Source organism: Vulpes vulpes, chromosome 2 (assembly GCF_048418805.1).
Source record: "Vulpes vulpes isolate BD-2025 chromosome 2, VulVul3, whole genome shotgun sequence".
Classification (NCBI taxonomy): domain Eukaryota; kingdom Metazoa; phylum Chordata; class Mammalia; order Carnivora; family Canidae; genus Vulpes; species Vulpes vulpes.
Window position 1 is genome coordinate 108460773 of NC_132781.1, and position 15831 is coordinate 108476603.

General features: G+C 47.6%; 1 protein-coding gene across 3 annotated transcripts in view; it reads right to left on the reverse strand.

Moving 5' to 3' along the window:
* The window catches only part of CAMK1D (calcium/calmodulin dependent protein kinase ID), a 433570-nt gene that overhangs the window by 54672 nt on the left and 363067 nt on the right, over window positions 1-15831 (reverse strand). For all 3 annotated transcript variants that reach the window (XR_011999959.1, XM_072749523.1, XM_072749524.1), the window contains exons 4-5: window positions 11731-11869; window positions 5024-5150 (exon numbers count right to left, since the gene is read on the reverse strand). Coding sequence is in view for 2 of the 3 variants with exons in the window: in XM_072749523.1 (XP_072605624.1) it covers window positions 5024-5150; window positions 11731-11869 (266 nt within the window). In the remaining variant the exon portion in view is untranslated. The remainder of the gene's footprint in view (window positions 1-5023; window positions 5151-11730; window positions 11870-15831) is intronic.

Sequence of the window (15831 nt, forward strand, 5' to 3'; positions counted from 1 at the left end):
TCGGGAGGGCTGACTGCAGCTGGGCTCTGCTGTGTTCAAACTCAAACTGCCCAGTAGGGATGGGGCTGTGGCTTCTTTGTCCAAGATCCCAAATAGTGTCCCAGTCTCGCTGAGAGATAAGCCAGGAGTGGGGAGCAGGTGGAGGTGGGGGTGTCCAGAGCTAGGGTTGACAGCATGTTGGGGTCCCCTTACAGAGACCCACTTCATCTTCTGCCCACTGGCTGTCGGGATCCCACTGGCTGGGACATATCCATAATTCAAGGCCCCCAAAGTCAATGGCCAACACCCAGTCTTCATCTTCCTTGACTGAATAGCCACAATGGACACAGGTACTCTCTCCAACCCGAGGTACTTCCGAGGTAACCACAGCACCCTGATTCTCTTTCTGCCTCACATGCTCCCCCCTCACTGTTCCTCGGCCTCCAGCCTCAGTCCTTCTTCGCCTCCATCTCTCCCTGTCCAACCCCCATAGCCATTTCATCTGGGTTCACGGCTTCAAAATACATCCAGAAGCTGTCAAGCCCCCCGGTCCAGTCCATCCTCAAGTCCACACGTGGATTCTGTCCTTTTTAATTTGCCTACTTGCTAAATTTGTAGCCCCCAAATCAATACTTGCCATGCTTTTAGGTCACTTGTGGACATGAGCAGAGAGGCTCAAACTGTGTTTCCGAGGCACACGTTCCCAGCTGAGGTCAAACAAGGCCACGCTCTGCCCTCCTGTTTCGACGCTCACACTATAAACAACTGTCATTTTCATGATCTAGTTAGGGTCATGTTTTTCCCATTTCTGTGCATTTTTGTAGATTCATGGTTTAAAACGGCCCCCAAGTGCCGTGATGAAGTGCCTTCTGGTGTTCCTGGCACCAGAGAGCAGAGATGTGCTTATAGAGAAAATATGCAGCTAGATAAGCCTCCTTTAGGGCTAAGTTATGGGGCTGCTGGCCATGAGTTCAACGTTCATGAATCAAGACTGTCCATAAAATAAGGTGCCATGGAACAGAAATACACATAAAACAAAGTCATTTATCGATCAGGAGGTGCAAATGTGGTGACCAGAGGTTCACAAGGAACCTGACCCTGTACCTCCCCTGGGAACAGCAGGTCAGTCTTTACTAGCTCAGCGTTGACAGTGATGTTACAGGACATAATTCCTGCGCATAATGAGAATCAGACCAGCTCTTTCCCTAGAACTCCAGACTCACGTTCCAACTGCCTCCTCGACCTTGCAAATTTGAACCCATCAAAATCTGAACCCCTGATAATATTTTTGCAACCTGCTCTTTCCACTGACTTTTACATCTCAAATAAAATTAATGGAAACTGCACCCTTTCTGGGGCTTAGGCCAAAAAAACCCCCTAGAATCATCACGGATTTCTCTCTCAATCCCTACTTTTAGTTTTCCAGAAAACCTCCATGACATTACTTTCAAATTTTATCTGACAACTTCTCACCACTTCTACTCTGTCAACCCAGCCCAGACCCCACCATTTCTCCCCTCCTTCTACCCTGGCCCTGCACCCTGGCATCTCTCCTAATCCCTGGCCTGTCTCCTAGAGGATTCCTGGTAAAAGTCAGATCATGCCATGCCTTGTGTCAGAACGTTCCCATGACTCCCCTACCACCCTGAGTAAGAGCCACCGTCTTGACAATGACTTCTAAAGTCCTAGCTGCATGTGCCCTGCCTGTTACTTCTCTGCCTTTATCCTCCACTGCTCTCCTCTTTGCTCACATGGCTCCCGTTTCTCCCCCAAATACCCCTGCCTCGGGGCCTTTGCACTATCCTTGGAATGCTCTTCCTCCAAGTAACAACATGGCCAGCATCTTCACTTCTATCAAATCCTGACCTCACTGTCACCCTCATAGTGAGGGCTGCCTTGACTACTATGTTTAAAATCACAACCTCCTACACACACACACACATACACACACACACACACACACACCCCCCTCTCTTACCTGCTTTATTTTTCTTCATAGCACTCATCAATCTAAGATACTAAAGAATAGACTTAGCTGTTTGCATACAGTCCGTCTCCCTCTCGCTCAAATGTAAGCCCCTTGATTGAGGGCAGGGATTTTTATCTGCCTTTCTTTTCCTTTCTACTGATGTGTCCCCAGTACCTAGAACAGCAGGTAGGCACTAAATAAATAATCCTTAGGTGATGAATAATGGAGCACTTACCAGATATTATTCAATTTGCCTGTTTGTCCTCTGTCTCTCATAATACTATGAGCATTTTGAAGTCAGAAACCCTGTCCCTATATATTTATATTCCTAACACCAAGCCACCGAGCTCAGCATGTAACAGGGATCTAATAAATACATGCTGAATGAACGGAAGAAGGGGAGAGAGAGAAAAATGCTAATTTTCACCAACCTTGGGTTTTTATCAATTTAACAAGCGCCTCTGCAGGGATGAGTGAGAGAATTCCTAAAGATGAATGTAGGAAAAACCCGCAGTGCAGTGGGAAAGAGACAGCAATACATAGGGACTCTGGTGCAATGTAATCAGAGCCATGATAAAGAAATGGTTAGGAAAATCAGTAGGATGACAAGAGAGAGAATGAGGGGCACCTGGGTGGCTCAGTAGTTGAGTGTCTGCCTTCAGCTCAGGTCGTGATCCCAGGATCCTGGGATCGAGTCCCACATTGGGTTCCCCACGGGGAGCCTGCTTCTCCCTCTGCGTATGTCTCTGCCTCTCTCTGTGTGTCTCTCATAAGTAAGTAAGTAAGTAAGTAAGTAAGTAAATAAATAAATAAATAAAATCTTTAAAAAGAGAGAGAGCAAGAATGGGTGTTGGGAAAGTGGCCAAAGGGGGGGCAACCTGTGAAGTGGGCTTTGAGGGCTGAATAGGAGTTTGCATGCAGCCTGGGGAGTGGGGAGGAAACAGGCCAAGCTCTGCTGCTCCCTGCTCAAGATGTAGGTCTACAAGTCATGAGCTCCCCAGCATGGCCCCTTCCTTGCTCTCAGAGGACTCCCCAGGCATCTCAGTGCTCACAAATACGAGTACGGAGCTGCTACATTCCCACAGAGCTCCTCTTCTCCCTCCTCACCCAAAGAAAATTCCATATCTGACAATGGAATTACTTGATGGCTCCACTTGCCACCATTTAGGGTGGTCACAGCAAGGGCCACATCTACATGGTGCTCTCGGTTCCTGGACTCGTCAGCGCCTGCACAGAACCAGACCCCCCCGGATGACAGCCGCTTAGAAACCCAGAGAAAGTGCCACTTTACATTTTCTGATTCACCTGGTGGAACAGGTTTCTCTCCTCTGGGCCTTTGACGAGAACTGAGAAGCGCACCTCTTTCATTTTTATTTGCCGCTTGCCTGGCCTGGAATGAACCGGAGAAATCCCACGTGTGCACCGCACACACCCCCACTCCCAGGCACACACGTGTGCTCCCGTGTGCATCTCGCACCACAGCCGTGATGCCAAGTCCCCGCCACCCCACAGGACCCAGATGGGTCCTGTTGAATCACTTCCCCAGCCCAGGACAGGGACCGCTCGGGGCACTGTCAATCTCATTGGGGCCTGGCCTGCATGGCCTCTCCGTGGTCAGAACACCAGCGGGACACCACACCCGCCTTGGCCACACTGTCATTATCTCCTCCTGAGTCTGTGGCTTCCCTTCACCTTACCCCCCTCCCCAGGGGCCCTCAGCCAGCTCTTCTCTCCTGTCCTGTGGGCACCTTCAAAGATGGGACGGCTGCGACCTAATGCCCTGACACCCCTGCCCGCGGTGGAAGGACCAAGAAGGGCTTAGTGGAGTTTCCCACTATGCACCAGGCCCCTGGCTCCTCAGGTGGGAGGCCCGCTTCCCGCAGCCTGGCCTGGGAAGGCCATGTGCTTGGACCTAAAATCAGACAGGAGTGATGCCCGTCAGAGAACATTCCCTCTTCTCTTTCAGGGTGGGCATCCTGTTCTCATTAGGAAAACCAAAATCATGGTTTGTACCACAGGAATCCAGGCCTGGTCTCTTGTTCTGCATCCGCATCCTCGGATATTCCCAGCTCGGACCGACTCCCCAGGCTTTTCCCACTTGGGGCTCTGGCACCAGCCGACGCTCCATGCCCTCGCGTCCCAGAGCCGCCTGCTTCTCCACAAGCAGGCGAATAGGCTGCCCGCCCTGCTGCGCCCTCAGCCCCATCTCCCCGGCGCCCTGCCACTCTGCTGCCAGCTCCCACTTCTGTTCCTCGTAGCCCTCGCCATGGCCTGAAATGACCCTGCTCTTCACCTCTTTGGCTGTGGTCTGCCACTCCCAAGTAACATGTAAGCTCCTCGAGGGCAGGCGCCCTGCGTCTCGTGCCCTGCCTTCACCCCGGTGCCCAGCACCACGGCTGGCACGTGGTGGGCACCTTCATGTATACATTGGCTGCAGGAGTGAACACATTCGTGTAAACCAAAGTCATGGACCCCTCGCCAACGGCGCCCGTGGCCTTTCTCCGGGTCCCCAGAAGGCAGACGATGACTCTGAGCGTGCAAGTGCTCTTGCCCTTTCTGCATTCTGAATGCTTGGTACAAAGGATCTGGGGCTCTGATTTTAGGAAGGACTTTCATTCTTGCCTTCTCCAGGACAGATCCGGACCGGCTACTTCAAGAGTGACTTCGTCAAGGTACAAAGCAGCTTCCTCCTACGGATGTTCTCTGGCACCTTCTATCTCCATATTTTACATGTTCTGTGTGTGTCTGCACCTCACTGCTATGTCAGTGTCTCGCTGTCTCGCTGTAAATCATTTGAAAACACGGGTATGTATGCAATATTTCTGGCATCAGAACCCGGGAGCTCATCCAAATCAACTCCAGGCCTCCGCGCCCAGGCCCACACTTGAACTAGACAGGATTTCTCCCCAACTATTCAAAGGTTTCAGGGGAAAATGCTTCCCTTCTATCTTGTTCCAATGTCTCTCAGCCTTTTTATTCTCCCCTCGAGGGGAACGAAGGCAGTTGTGATCCCGTGCCAGGCTCGAGCACTTAAGACAGACGAAGTAGACACAGACACATGCACACTGCACTTACCAACGTAGCCCGGGGTCCCACAGGCTGTGGACATCACGTCTCCTTTGCCTTCCATTTTTGATAATCCAAAGTCACTGATCATTATTTTGGATTCCTCATCTTGACTGTAGTACAAGAGATTTTCAGGCTGGAGAGAAAATAAGAAGCAAAAAATCAACAAAGGGTGTTTAAAGCGGGGTTAATTGTGGGAGACTCACCAAGCCATGTAATCTGGTCACAGTTTTTTAAAAAATTTTTATTTATTTATTCATGAGAGAGAGAGAGAGAGAGAGAGAGAGAGAGAGAGACAGGCAGGCAGAGGGAGAAGCAGGCTCCACGCCGGGAGCCCAACGTGGGACTCGATCCCGGGACCCCAGGATCACGCCATCACGCCCTAGGCCAAAGGCAGGCGCTAAACCACTGAGCCACCCAGGTATCCCCTAATCTGGTCACAGTTTAAGCACATGCTTAAACTTCAGACAGAGTAAATGCACCAAGGAAAGCAGTGTTCAGTAAGAGCAATGTAGAGGACCCTACGCAGCACTGGGCACTCAGGTCTCAAGAAATGTGACTCCCTTTCGCTTACCAGTATGTTCTCTGCATTAAAAAAGTGAATCCTCTGTTAGGGTGACCTCGAAATCCTCTCAGATCTGTCAGTGTATTTCTTGGGTTGGAGCAGGGGGGACTCACAGAAATGAAATTCCTTCTGCAGGTGGAATTTCTTGTTCCCTTTCTCTGACCCTTGTTAGCAACCTCTCTGTAATCCCAGGCTCCCTCTCCCAGCCCTTGGTAACATCCCATGTCCTGCTGTTCTGGCAGATGTGTCCCTCGTTCCCCTCTACTGAGCCAGCTGACCCCTGCTCCCCCACCTCCTGGGAAATAGAGGGATATCATCATGGTTGAATCAAATCCGAAGATCCAGCACCGTGTAGGCACGTGTCCTTAAAGATTCTGAGCTCTGTGTGCCTTCCTGGAAAACATGGGTTGCAGTGGTTCTTCATTTGCTTCCTGGAACAGTACATGATGGAGCTCAGAGGGCAAGAATGCTTGACACATGGCAGAGGTCCTGTCTCCCCAGAGCCCTGCAGTCAGGGGCACCTGCATGGCAGCTCCAAAGGGGGGGCCAAGGGAACGCAATCCAGGGGTGGAGTGGGAGACAACGAAGCGTTATTTGCATAGTGTTCTAGGAAAAATTGGGGTGTCACTCTTCGCCAAAAGGGGGAGAGAGAGAGAGAAAGAGAAGCTCAAGGAGACAGAGGGAGATGTCTCAGCCTCGGGACTGGGCCAATCCTTCCCCAGGCAGAGCCTGAACACAGATGGGCTGCCTCAATTAATGATGTTGTCCCTGAGGAGATAATGTTGAGGAATGACACCTCCCCTCTCCCCCCACTGGGAAAATTCTGAAGATTGACCCAGTGAATAAGCAATCACTTCTCTCATTCGCATTTAACCTTACAGGAAATGCAACAGGAAGGACGGGAGCTGGGCAGGCCCCTTCCCCACTCCATTTCCTGTCTGGCTCTTCTCCCATCCCTGAGAGTGAAGCGAGAACATCTCTGGTCAGCGCTTTGTGGTGAGTCTTTGGTTCCCGAGTATTGAATTTGAGGAACTATTCTCTCATCGAGTGAGTAGGCCTGTGTCAAGAAGTGGTTCTGGGCCTGGCTGTGCAGCAGAATCCCCTCGGACAGCAGCAAATGTCTGCATGTCTTCTTCAGGAGATTTCAGAAGGGCCCAGGGCCTTTGGGTGTTAAAATCCATGGCGGGGGGCGGGGGGGGGGTGAGATTCTGAGGTGCAAACACTGCTGTGAGGAAATCCTGGGAACTGATCAAGACACCCTTTGTGAAGAAACCGTAGTCAAGCCACTCTGAGCCCTCTTTTTTTTTTTAATTTATTTTTTATAGGAGTTCAATTTGCCAACATATAGCACAACACCCAGTGCTCATCCTGCCAAGTGCCCCCCTCAGTGCCTGTCACCCAATCACCGCAACCCCCTGCCCACCTCCCCTTCCACTATCCCTTGTTCATCTCCCAGAGTTAGGTGTCTCTCATGTTTTGTCACCCTCACTGATATTTTCACTCATTTTCTCTCCTTTCCCTTTATTCCCTTTCACTAAGCCCTCTTCTTAATGGGGCCTCCATCCTGGTCTTCTGTGTCCTTCCTGTCTTGCTGGGCTTGCACAGTCCAGTCTTAGCAAGAGTACTGCTAAGTCAGGTAGAGAGAATCCCTCACCCGTGATATCTGGCCAAGCTCTCTCACCTTGGATGTTGTTCAAAAACATTTATTCAGACACTTGGTAAAGATAGTCAGCAGACTTAATTCGGGGCAGGGGGGCACTGCAGTGGGGTTCTACAGTAGGAGAGAAAGAGTGGGCTCATGTCCTAATGCAACAAAGACAAGTGGAGACCAATACCCAGGAGCAGGAGGAGGGTCAGTGGATGGGAAATCACTAAGAGAGAATATCATGAGTGGGAGGATTGGGGCTACACCAATTTCAGAGGATCCTTTTGTGGGCAGGCCAGGGTGGGTGGATACGGAGGGTGGAAGATAAGGAATGTGTTCAGACACTCAAGCATGGGTGATGTTCACCAATGTGACTCAGTGGGATTATTGCTCAGCCTGGACCACATGGCCAGAGCCAACTGACTAAGGACAGAGCCCATGGAGCCTGGTCAGAAAGAAGACTCAGGAGGGGCCAAACTCAAGTTTGGTCAAGGGAGAGAGTCTGCCAATGTCTAAGTTCTTGGCCAGGCTTTTATCAAGAATCCCCCCATCCTTGATATTCTCTCTTGGCAATTTTCCATCCATGCCCCTCATTCTGCTTAATGGCTATAAACCCCCCACAGGTCCTTGAGGAATTTGGCGTTGAACCCAATTCTCTCCTCCATTGTCATACCCTTCCTGCAATAGCCTTAAATAAAGTCTCCTTTATTTTAACAAGTATCAGAATAATTTCTTTTTTTTTAACAGAGCTCAAAAGAAAAAAAAATACTATCCTTCACCCCAAATCATACCCCGAGAAGGAATAACACTTAACATTCACAGTGACATGAATTCCACGGATGAAGCATGAGAGTTGAAGAAAATCAAATGTATGCTTGAGGGTGCTTTCAAGGAGTTTGAAGAGAGAAGAAAATGGGCCAGTCAATAATCAAAATAAGAACAATGCTTAGAGTGGGGATGAAATAATCTAATCAAAAGGGGTGTGTGTGTGTGTGTGTGTGTGTGTGTGCGCGCGCGCGCATGCGCACGCGTAGGTGCATATGTGGTTCATGATAAACAGGAAGGATCTGACCTTGGGGGTGGAGAGGACTTTTAAGTTTCTGATTTTTAATCTTTCTATCCCAAGCAAGGATTGCGAAGCCAGTGGCCTCATGCTCCTCAACACGGCTGCATCTAGGCAAGAGATTGCCATGGAGACAAATATCCCCCTTACACATTCTTCCTCCAGGGGATACATTTGGGTCATAAAGCCCTCTTTTTGTGGGATGATTACCAAGGAGGGTTAAAGCCACTGGTCATTCACAACTTAGATCATTACTTGTCCGCAAGCATCTTCTGACTTAGTGAAGATATAGCTTTTCCTTGAGGGGAGGGGGGGGGAAACAGGAAAGTGGGAGAGAAGACAGGTTCCAGGGTAATCTGGAGGGAGGCTCCCAGTTGGCAATAGGAGGGCTCAATCAGGCAGACAGTCTGGCGTGGGTGGGGGGGATCCAGCAAATCTGCCTGGGGTCACAAGAGGCCCAGGATTCACCTGAAAAAACCTTGTTCCTTTGATGACATCTTTGCAAGAAAACGGATGGCTAACTGGGGAGTTGGAAGGTCAATGCCAACCCTTTAATAGTTTATATAACAAGCTTTTAAAACGTCTGAATCAACACTTCCTATTAAGTTAATTTTATACATAAACACTCCTAATCCAGTGATTCTCAACTGGGGCAATTTGGCACCCCAGGGAGGCACTTAGCAATGTCTTTGGCTGTGTCGAAACTGCAAGAGTGGTACCGGCATCTAGTGGGTAGAGGTCAGAGATGTTGCTCAACATCCTACAATGCACAGGACAGCCCCCCACCCCCACAAAGAACATAGGGCTAAGAAGCCCTACCCTGATGTGAGGGGGCAGTACTGGACTCAGTCCCTTCCTGTCTCAGTCCCTCATTTTGAAAAAAGGACAACTGGGATGCCTGGGTGGCTCAGTGAAGTATCTGGCTTTGGCTCGGGTCATGATCCCAAGGTCCCGGGATCAAGCCCCATGTAGGGCTCCTGCTCAGCGGGGAGTCTGCTTCTCTCTGCCTTCCTGCCCCTCTCTGCACTCATGCTCTCTGTCTCAAATAAATATATAAAATCTTTTAAAGAGAGAGAGAAACACAGAGAAAGATAAAAGGGCAACTGATTGTCTCCAGTAGGCCCCTGGGGCAAGAAGACACAAGACCACCTTTCTGGAGGACGGAGGGGGTATATTTGCATTTGAGGGTGCCACGGTATCCCAGATGGTGCCCTAATCTTCAATGAACCTGATCATGTTCTCTATTGCTCTGACCTGGATCATCTAGTTTGTTTTCATTTTCTAAGATGTTTATGAAAATTTAATAACTCAATCCCAACTGCTGCCACGTAGATCAAATTCCTCTGTGACTCTGAAAAGCAGTGACAAGAGGTCCCATCGTGGCACTGTTCTTTCCACAGCGATAAGCCTGGTAGTCTCACAGTTGCAGAGGCTGGGAGCTGCAAGTGCTTCTCTGAAAGTGCTATGTGGGCGTAAAAAGCAGTCTCTCCTGTGCAGCCCATTTGCCTTTCGAAAGGGGAATAAACAGTGCCCCTCTAGGAAATGGTATCTGCGTAGGAATGATTTCTATGAAGTACAAACAACCCAGCCTATCACGTCACACCCCCATGGTCAGTTCCCACACTAACTTGTTCAGAGAGCTGCCTGCCTCCTCTGTTCTGGAAGCAGGGAATCGGCCTTTGGTGAGGGCACTGCTGCCTGGCAGAGAGAGGCTAAGTGGGCTTAGCACTTGAAAGGGCCTCGAGGTTCTGAAGATTAATGCTCACAGCCCACTTTAGCTGTCAAGAAGCCTGCCAGGGGCAAAGGCTGTAAGGACTCCGTCAACATTTCCAAATACCCTTGTCCAGCAGTTCTCCAAGAATATTCCCAGGGCAACACCAGCATCACCTGTAAACCCCTTAGAAATGTGAGTTCCGGGATCCCTGGGTGGCGCAGCGGTTTGGCGCCTGCCTTTGGCCCAGGGCGCGATCCTGGAGACCCGGGATCGAATCCCACGTCGGGCTCCCGGTGCATGGAGCCTGCTTCTCCCTCTGCCTGTGTCTCTGATCTCTCTCTCTCTCTCTATCATGAATAAATAAATAAAAATCTTTAAAAAAAAAAAAAAAGAAATGTGAGTTCCTGGGCCCCGCGGCAGACCTACAGATTCCGAACCTCTGGGCTAGGGCCAGCCTGATTGCACAAGTGCTCCAGACAATTCTATGTAGGCTAACATTTGGAAGCTACTACCCCAGCTCCTGGAAAATGCCACTGGGAAGAAGAGGAGAGAACTTCGAGTGAGACCTTCTGAAAAGAAAAGCTATATTGTTTATTCACACCCAGTATTTAAAAATGGGCAGATGCTGAAATTCTGTTTTAAAAAATGCTTATGGTGGGCAGCCTGGGTGGCTCAGTGGTTTAGTGCTGCCTTCAGCCCAGGGTGTGGTCCTGGAGACCGGGGACTGAGTCCTACATTGGGCTCCCTGCATGGAGCCTGCTTCTCCCTCTGCCTGTGTCTCTGCCTCTCTCTCTCTGTGTCTCTCATGAATAGACAAATAAAATCTTTAAAAAAATGCTTATGGTTTGTTCTTTACATCGGTTTAGACTTCACATAGTCATGCAGAGCATGGCTCCAGTACGATATAATCCCTGTGTTTATGATGTGAGTGGCAGGTATGTGGGCTGGGGTGAAGCTTCTGCCCTGACTGGTGCAGTGAGCTCTGGGGTCTATACCTGTGGCCACTGTAGCATGAAGCCACATTACAGCCTTGGGTTAACAATGTTGCTTGTTACTGTTCCTCCAACCAATATGTTCGCCACCTGCACTTGGTAGCATATGATTGATATCTACCCTTCGGTATCTATACTGACCAGGAAGGGATGTAATGCCAAGCTGCCCAATGAAGGCTCCGATCCATTAGTGCTATTGGGTGAAGGGTCAGTATGCCAACTCTTCGTCAAGAAAAGATCAGATTATAACCAACAGGACACTGGGGGAAGGCTGCGATTGTAGGGCATTTCTTTCTTTCTGCATAACCTTCCATTTTTCCTCTTCTGTCATGCCTTCTATAGACTTGTTCCATTTCTTTCATGCAGTGTGGTGCTGAAATGGGGTTGGACCTGTGGGAAGGTTGTGTAGAATTGCACTGGGAGAAGGCTTTTCGTGGCCAATATATCCTGAACAAAACTACCTTTCAGGTAGGCTGAAAGCAATACACAACCTACCTCCCTGTGGCCCTTTGGCTGCACATGATTATAAAATCTCCCAAATGATGGCTGGCCCCATTGATCTTTATCTTTCTTTGGGTCCCAAAGGCCCTGACAACTAACAGTACACAAATACCCCCATTCATGCCAGCCATATATCCATCCAGGCAACCTCATCCGTCTTCTGGGGTTGATGCTCTAGGACAAGTGCATTGTGGGTGGGAAAGTTGTAGGAGGATGTTGCTAAGTGACGGCCTTACCTTAAGGTCCCTGTGGACAATGCCCATTCTGTGGAGATAGTAGACAGCATCCAAGACCTGGCGGATCAGAGTGCTGGCATCTTTCTCTGTGTAAAATCCTTTCTCCACTATCCGATCAAATAGCTCTCCACCGGATACACTATTTAAAAAAAAAAAAGAACAAATAAGAAATTTGAGAGGACCTGTGGAATTGTTCAGGGGAAGCCATCAATAAGAGATTTCAGTCTGACAAAAGAACCAAATTTTATCTCCAAAATAAATTAATTTTCAGATTTAAGTTTTGCCCCATCTTTTCCACAGATGCTATGCCAGGGAAGTGTTTCTGTGTCATGATGGTATAATTATCTGGAATGAAATGAAGGGAATAAAAATAAACCAGGACTCATGGATTAGCCAGGCTTGAGAAGTCTCCTCTGGCCTTTGCTTCCATCCCACTATGACAATGTAAAGTCAGAACGACTTTCCAGAATATTGGCATCATAAGATACAAGGAGATGATGGATAGGATGCTTTTTCTGCATAAGCGAGGTCTGCAAGGTCTTCAAGGTCTTCAAGGTCTGGAGGGGTAGAGAGCATGGGAGGAGCAGCCCTGTGGGCAAAGAATAGCCAACATGATGTTTGGGTTCTTGACCAAGTTCTGCTCCTAACATGGTGGGAGCACAGGCATTCCTTGAATCTCTGGACCCCAGTTTTTTATCTGTAAAATAAGGGGATTAATCTAGTCAACTATAACCAACAGAAGGTAGGGGCACACCCTCTGCGGCATGAGAACCTGAAAGCCAATTGCAATTTACAAAAAAAGAAAGAATGACACCCCATTACACTGTTTTACACTGTTTTTGGTGACAATGTTAAATTTTAATTTGCTTTGAATTTCATACTGCACTAGATATTTTCTTGGTATTTATTATATTTATTGCCTAGGTTGGCAAAGGTCAAAAAGCCCTGGTGGACAGGCCCTCTAGCCCCTTTCAGCTCCGATATTTGGTGCTGCTCTGAGTTGAACAAAGTAACAGAGCTGTACAATTCTGCCTAGGAACAATTCAACCCTTAGCCTTCAAATTTGTAGAATTTATACTTCTCGAAGAAAAACAGTGCTTCGTTCAGATAATTAAGCCATCTTGGAAATTAGTTTCGATGGATATATTAATATTATTCTCTTGCATAAAAAGAAACAATTTCCAAGACCAAAATGAAAACGATTTATTTGAGACACTAAAATCTTAAAGCAGTTTCACAAACAACTTTTACAGCTGTAATAGATATAGTAAAAGACATGCCCTGGCAGTAACATACACACACACAAACACACTTGGAGCTCTGATTCATTTTCTGCAAGTCACAGCAATTAATGTGCAATATCTGATCCATCAAAATCCTCCTTTAAAAAAAAACAATAAAGAAAACCAATTGTGGCTATAAAATGCCAAGGTGTTTGAGTTTCTCCCATTACCGAGCGTCATTCTAAGCGATGTTGTGCTTGGATAATGTCTTGTTTCCCAAGCAAACTGAACAATCAAGACAAGAAAAGGAAAGACGCTCCGTAGAAATAAGAAGTAATTCAGAGAGTGAAAAGAAATGGAAACATCAAGGAGAAACTACACCTTTTGATGACCAGGTTGTCTAAATGGCCCATCCTTATGTAAACCAAAATCCCAAGACATCCCCTCTCAGCAGCTCAACATCAAGCTCTCACCAGTCTTCATGTTTCTAGATCCTTCTTGCAATGAGTTTCAGTGGAAGAGCTCTGCAGGCCTTGAGGGTGTACTATGGAGCATGCCCTGCTGCCAAGGCTAGGGTGACCCTGCGTGCGCTCACTTTAGCTGAAGTGACCCACCTTTGCCAGATTCTCTCCCTCCTTCACAACTGATCTTTCCTGCTTCCCATTCTCTCCAAGTCCTCCTTTCTCCTATGTAATATATTAGGTATTAATAGAACATCTGCACTCTGATTGGGCATTAGTGCAGTAAGAATTGAAGCATCAGGGGCTCCTGGGTGGCTCAGTTAAACATCTGCCCTTGGCTCAGGTCATGACCCCCATGGTCCTAGGATCAAGCTCTGCGTGAGGTCCCTGCTTTATGGGAAGCCTACTTCTCCCTTTTGCTCTGTCTGCCACTCCCTCTGCTTGTGCCCTCTCTCTTTCTCTCTCTTTCTCAGTCAAATAAATAAATAAAATCTTAAAAAAAAAAAAAGAATTGAAGCAAGAGTTGAAGTGTAAGACACTGCTGCACCATGTTCTGTCACAGTCTCAATGCTCTGCACATTTATTTCACTTCTGAAATTTCAAATCACACCAAGGCTTTATTCTTCCGAACAGTGTTCAGAAAGTATATGGTTTCCTTAGAAACCAAGGCACAGGGAAGAAGTCTAAAAACTCACCAAAAAAAAACCCCATAACAATACTCATAAAAATGCCTTAAAATTTGCAAATCACCATATATTTTTCAAAAATCTCCTTAAGCATACATTCCAAATGGCTACTGTTACATACTACATGTTTGTGCCCCCACCCATACTCATGTTGAAGCCCGAACCCCCAGGGTGATGGCATTTGGAGATGGGGCCTTTGGCATCAACCTTTGGTATTTAGGTAGAGATGAGTTCGTGAAAGTGGGGCCCTCTGGCGGGATTAGTGTCCTTATACAAAGAGAAACCATTGAGTCCAGTCCAGTTCTCTCCTCTCCCTCCCCATCTCCACCATGCCATGTGAGGACACATTGAGGAGAAGCCATCTGTAAGTCAGGAAGAGGCCTTAAAAGGAATCACATCAGTTGGCACCTTGGTTTTGGATATGGCAGATTCCCGAACGGTGAGAAATAAATGTCTGTCATTTAAGCTGCCCCGTTTCTGGTATTCTGTTGTGGCAACCTGAGCTAAGACATCTACTTCTTTTAAAAACCATTTGTGAACAACCGGAATCCTAGAATCACTAATGGGGAAATAAGTTTAGAATTGTGGTGAGGGGTGTATCTCATTTTCAGGCCCGCAGATCAGGAGTTAGGTCGGTTGGTTGGCTGCTGAGCTGACTGGCTGCTTTCTACAGCAAATTTCCCAAGTGCATGGTTTATAGCTCCACGTTAGAAATGGAGTTCCCCAATGGGAGCACGTCAAGCATCAGAAGGAAGTTAGAAGGGCCAGGGGTCAGGTGATTGGGGAAAAGGAGCAGAACCATCATGACAGATCAACAAATAAAATTAACTAATGGTGGCTATGGGAGAGAGGTTCATTAGGGGAATGTGGACATAGAAAGAAACTGGCTATTGGGACTCCTGGGTGGCTCAGTTGGTTACACATCCAACTCTTGGCTTCAGTTCAGGTTGTGATTTCGCAGTCATGGGCTCAGGACTCAGTGCTCAGCACAGAGTCCACTTCAGATTTTTTCTTCCTCTGTCCCATCCCCCACCTCAAATAAATTTTTAAAAATAAAATCTTAAAAAACGAAAGAAACTGGCTATTAAAGATTAAGGGAGAGGACAGAGATCGTGCAAAAATTCTCTACTCTTCTCATTTGACATTCATTTAGAACAACCTGTCTTTGCATCGACCTTGGGTTTGCTCAGTTTCTTATCTCCTGTGTCTATTACATTTTACTGCTATCACTGCACGTGAATTTTATATCCGCAAATATGAAATGGTTCGATGTCACAATCTCAACCAAATTTCAGTTTATTTGTAAAATTTTAAGTAGTGCAAATCTCTTCAAATGAAAAAAATCATTGTCAAGAAACATAATGTTAAAGTTGTTGGATCAAGTTCTGATTCCACCACGGCACATTGCAACATACCCTAGTCAGTGTACCATGCACCCACTGTTAGTACGGGGTACACGGAGCCATTCTTTACACGCACTTGAACTTCTCCATGTTGTTTCCATAGGTGTCATACCATTGTTTTAAAAGTCACTGTTAATTATAACTTAAAATGTTTTTAAAAATCTTATAACAATATCTACACATTCGTTAAAAGACAGCACTTGGGTGGCTGTACCTGGTGGCTCAGTGGTTGAGCATCTGCCTTTGGCTCAGGTCATGATCCTGGGGTCCTGGGATTGAGTCTGGCATCAGGCTCCCCGCATGGAGCCTGCTTCTGCCTCGGCCTATG